The 5,268-nt window shown below is 46.2% G+C and overlaps 1 protein-coding gene across 1 annotated transcript; it reads left to right on the top strand.

Moving 5' to 3' along the window:
- The first annotated feature begins 2,170 nt into the window (after nt 1-2,170).
- On the top strand, nt 2,171-3,036 carry TCIM (transcriptional and immune response regulator). Its single transcript, XM_040414549.1, has one exon. It carries the CDS (start codon nt 2,269-2,271, stop codon nt 2,554-2,556), a length of 288 nt encoding a protein of 95 aa, XP_040270483.1. The 5' UTR covers nt 2,171-2,268; the 3' UTR covers nt 2,557-3,036.
- The last annotated feature ends 2,232 nt before the right edge of the window (nt 3,037-5,268 follow it).

The following is a 5,268-nucleotide window of genomic DNA, read 5'->3' as shown; positions in this document are numbered from 1 at the left end:
TCAGAAAGTGGCCAAGTAAGAACAGATTCCGTCACATTTGATGTGCAGCGTACAGTACTATTTTTTTTTTTTTCCGGTAAAATGGTGAACCCCATTATAGGTCAGTGGGGTTCGTTGGGTCCATCGCGTGACAGATCCGGCTGAACGGTAAATGAGGTGCTTTCTATAGAAGCATAGTATCCTTGCTGATAATGCAGTCAAATAGATTCCTAATGCCGCTCTACCTCCCAGGGATTAGGCCAGGTGTGCCCGGTCACACACACTGCCTGAACGCAGAGGCGGCTCAGCTCCATTGCGGGTGGAGCCCAATGGAAATAAGAAGTTCTTTCCACGTGTCACATGGAGCTTCATCCTCTCTAGGGATGAGTGAATTTCATATTTTGAAATTCGTTTTCAGTTCGGGTTGTGGTATAATGTGAATAACGCAATTCTATGACGGAATGACTTTAGAGGCGTTCCGTTATTCATTCCGTCATAATAGAAGTCTATGGCCTGCCTAACGGATCCGTCTGGTTTACGTTATTAGGCAGGAGAGGATCCCGTCATTGAAATGCGTTATGGTCCGTGGTAACGGAATCCATAACGCAATTCACATTATACCACAACCCGAACAGAATTTCAAAATATGAAATTCGCTCATCCCTAATCCTCTCCTATAAAGAAAGTTTCCTGGGCGCGCACCCCCATGGAGCAAACACAACCCTGTATGCAATAGGGAAGAAAATCGTTTTTATAGAAAACTGCCTGACGCACTGATGTAGCAGAGCTGGATTTGTCATTAAACACTTTGGAGCAGCATTGTTTCCAGCGTGACAAAAACCACATCAGGGCACTTTCACACTTGTGGCAGAGGATTCCGGCAGGCAGTTCCGGCAATCCTGACGCAAACGGATGGCATTTGTCAGACGGATCCGGATGCGTTTGACAAATGCATTGAAATACCGTCTCCTTTCCGTGTCATCCGGAAAAACGGATCCGGTATTTTTTATTTTATTTTTTTTTTCATTTTTAAAGGTCCGGATCCGTTTTGCCGGAACACTTAATGACGGCACTAATACACTTCAATAGAAATGAATGCCGGATCCAGCAAGTGTTCAGGATTTTTGGCCGGAGTGAAAAATACAGCATGCTGCGGTATTTTCTCCAGCCAAAAAACGTAAGAGGGACGGAACTGATGCATCCTGAACGGATTGCTCTCCATTCAGAATGCATGAGGATAAAACTGATCAGTTTTTTTCCGGTATTGAGCCCCTAGGACGGAACTTAATACCGGAAAAAAGAAAAACGCTAGTGTGAAGGTATCCTTAGTCCCCCTGCACGGATTAAGTTTTTTAAGTGCAACGTAATACAGCACCAGCAAATACAGCACCATCAGACAAACCTCATGCACACTTTGCTTTTTTTCTTCTGTGCAGATTTTGAAATCTGCGGCCTGTCAACCGTTTGTGCGTTTTTTTTTTTTCTGTGGATTTCACCTTTTGCAATGCAGGAAAAACTGCATCAAATCCACACCAAAGAAACCATAACGTGTTTTTGGGTGCAGATTTTTTGGGGGAAACGCGCAGAAAACTGCATGGTAACCTGTGTGGATTTTCTGTTAGTAAGGCTACAGGCACACAAACGTATTTTGTTTCCGTGTCCGTTCCGTTTTTTTTGCGGATAGGATGCGAACCCATTCATTTTAGTGGGTCCGCAAAAAATGCGGACAGCACACCGTGTGCTGTCCGCATCAGTATGTCCGTTCCGTAGCCCCGCAAAAAAACATGTCCTATTCTTGTCCGTTTTAGGCATTGTTACAATGGATCCGCAAAAAAATAAATAAACGGATGGCATACGGATGTTATCGGGTTTTTTTTGTGGATTCGCAATTTGCATGTAGCATGTAGCCTAAACCTGTACCCGTGTGCAGGTTCTCTTAGGTTTGCCTGCAGTCCACAGAGTTATGTCAAATGACAAACTCGGCACTGCTACATTTACTATAGATTTAGACAATAGGAGGAAATGTTCGCAAGAGGAGAAAAGATTTTCAGTGGAATTTCTGCAGATTGTGTCCACGCCAGAGGATTTGCTTCCAGAGGAAAGGGTTAATTCTTAATTCCGGTCCCTCCCCGTGGGTGGATGATGTCAGCAGAGCAATGTGAGAGCTGAGGATAAAAGGCGGCTCAGCCGGCTCACACAGCACCAATTGTGGCCATCCCAGCTACTGCCAATAAGCTACAGTGAGCTCACGGCCTAGACGCTACTACTACAACCACCAGCATCCTCATCATGTCCACCTCACTGAGAGTCAGCCCCTCTGTCCATGGCTACCGGTTTGACACCGCTTCCCGGAAAAAAGCCACCGCCAACATCTTTGAAGGGGTTGACCAGGAGTCGCTGCAGAAGCTCTTTAAAAAGACTGGCGATAAGAAAGCGGAGGACAGAGCCAGGATCATCTTCTGCATCGACCAGGACAATGAGGAGAAGGCCAGGGCGCTGCTGGCGCTAAAGCAGAGGACCAGGGACAAAATCCTGCAGTTCCTCAAGCTCCGCAAGCTTCCCATCAAGGTGATCTGAGCATCTTGGCCTGAGAGCTTACAATCTAAGCGCGGAAGTTTAGCCTGAGAAAAGAGATCTGGAGAAAAAAAAAAATTGATGGTTCGGCAAGCCTTTGCATCTCAAGATGAAGTAAAGAGACTGTTCTGCAGAGCTTGCAATCTAACCTCGAGACGCTGCGTCCTACTGAGTTGGAAGCGTGTGCTCCCGAAAGAGACAGTTTTCATGGGACTGAGCGTTCCCTCCAGAGAAAGGAGACGGCCCAGGTCTCCGGGGTGACCGAAGGAGAAGCTGAGATACATGGACCATGTGGGGCGCACCTGGCTGTGCCAAGAGACTGTCCAGTGAATTCTCCCTAGCAGGACTATGGGGGGTGGAGGGGAAGCGGAGGACTGGTGAGCGAGAACATGACTTTTATTGGTGCTGGTTATGTCATATTTAAGCTGCTATTGATTTTTATACGTTATATATTTGTTAATAAATTTGTTCTATCATTTTAAATTTCCTCTTCTGTGGTTTTATTTTTAATGGCAATCAATGGGTTATTCATCAACCAGTGCACACCTGTGTCCTCTGCTTATAAGGTCTTGTGGAACTACTGGTCCCAGCACGTTGTTCTTGGGGTTTGTAGTTGCATATGTGCCTTTAACATGAGGGTGCATGTCCTCTCCAAGGCTGAAAGGTGACCAGTCCTTCAGGGGTTAAAAATAAAATGACCTAATAACAGGTAGGGCTTATTCACATCCTGGACAAAAAAAAAGTCCTGCATGGGGGGGGGGGGGGGGGGATGAAAAAATAAATCCTAATGGAAACTGAACGGACTCCATTGTAGTCAATGGAGTCGGTTTAGCTCCATTTGGGGTCAGTTATGTGCCCGATCCAGCGCCTAGACTCGAGCAGAACAAAAAAAAAAAACTTGACGTGAACCCGGCCTAAATGGGGTTCACAGTAAGGTTTAATTATTAGGTGTGCATGGAGCCTGTGCTGCTGTTGCTTCTTGAGATGTAGCAGTGCTGACTTTATGTAGAGGGGTTGTCCAGGTCAGGGTTACAAAATCATGGGCACTTTTTGATTTATTTTTAAACAAAAAATAGCGCCACGCCTGTCCGCAGGTTGTTCGTGGCATTGCAGCTCCGCTCTATTCACTTCAATGGCAAAGAGCTGCAATACCAAACACAACCCATGGACGAGGGGTGGCGCTGTTTCTGGATGAAAGCAAGCCTGTTTCTCCAACCCCTTTTTAAATCTGCATCCTCTGCAAAGAGAACACACAGGCTCTTTGGGAAAACAGGGGAGCCACGGCACATTACAAACTGGGCTCCGCTAGATCTGTATTCAGGTATCAAAAGGATGGTGTTGCCCACTCGCCTCTGGGACATCTAGAATTCACATTACAGTGTGTGTAGAGGATTGGTGATGTCACACATGCTTCACATGCCAATGAAAGTGATGACTCATCAGGACAGACGTGTCGGCGTGTGCTAAAGGCCATCGACGGGCTACGTATCTAAGGTAAAAACAGGTTGCGTCACACCAGGTAATGGTACGGATATAGCAGAGCTAATTCTGTCTGTGAACTCCTCACTGTTGGGTCATCGTGAGAATTTTTGGTTGGTTTCCCTGCAGTCCTATGTAAAAAAAAAGTGCTGCTTCCTATTAGTGCGCCGCATGGCAAACCCAGCTCTGTTAGGCCCCTTGCAGACGAGCGTGAGCGGATTAGGTCCGGATGCGTTCAGTGAAAAATGCGCAATTTCGCAAGCAAGTCCATTCAGTTTTGTCTGCGATCACGTTCAGTTTTTATCACACAGGTGCAATGCGATTTGCACGCGCGTGATAAAAAACGGAAGGTTTATAATGTTTAATATTACTGGGGGGCTCTAATAGGGGCACTATTAAGGGTCCATTCACACGTCCGTAATTTGGGTCCGCATTCGTTCCGCAATTTGCGGACCCATTCACTTTCAATGGGGCTGGAACGGATGCAAATCCACATTTCCTGGATCCGCATCTGCATTTTCGGGATCTGCATCCGTTTTTTCGGGATCCGCAATTTCGTTCCTGAAAAAAATAGAACATGTCCTATTCTTGTCCGCAATTGCGGACCAGAAAAGGCATTTTCTATTATAGTGTCTGTGATGTGCGGATCCGCAAATTGCGGATCGCACATTGCAGGTGTCCGTGTTTTGCGGATCCGCAAAACACTTACGGACGCGTGAATGGACCCTAATTCTGTTGGTCGTGCACTCCTTATTAACCTGTCCACCCCATAGGCTGATTTTTTATTAGTATAGCTATAAAGCTGTAGCCCACTCTCCCTGTATGTATTGGAGGCCATTTGGCACCAGGTAAGGTGGATTACAGAGTGGGCTGAGCATGCTAGTGGGGCCGGCACCAAAGAGCTATTATATAGTGTGGGTTCGGCATGCATGAGGAGCCTGCATCCCCTGAACATAATGGAGGCCATTTTGGCACCATAAGAGGCATACTATAATGTGGGCTCGGCATGCATGTGGTACCTGCATTCCCCGAATGTAATGGAGGCCAGTATGGCACCAGTTAATGTGGTATTTAGTGTTAGGTTCCCGTCTTAATCAGATCGCCTTGACGTTTGGCAGACGGGCCCAAAATGATTTGCCAAGCATCTTAAATTTATTAGCGTAGCATTTGCACCAGAATACTTTCTATTATTTTGGCATTATTTGGTTTGCAGAGTGCTGTTGCATTGTATATGTT

Source organism: Bufo bufo, chromosome 1 (assembly GCF_905171765.1).
Source record: "Bufo bufo chromosome 1, aBufBuf1.1, whole genome shotgun sequence".
Taxonomy (NCBI): domain Eukaryota; kingdom Metazoa; phylum Chordata; class Amphibia; order Anura; family Bufonidae; genus Bufo; species Bufo bufo.
The sequence above is the reverse complement of the archived record's forward strand: the minus strand, read 5'-3'. Positions and strand labels throughout refer to the sequence as shown.

Bases quoted from the DNA above. Each gene is read 5' to 3' on its own strand.
- TCIM (XM_040414549.1), top strand. From the start codon at position 2,269: ATGTCCACCTCACTGAGAGTCAGCCCCTCTGTCCATGGCTACCGGTTT.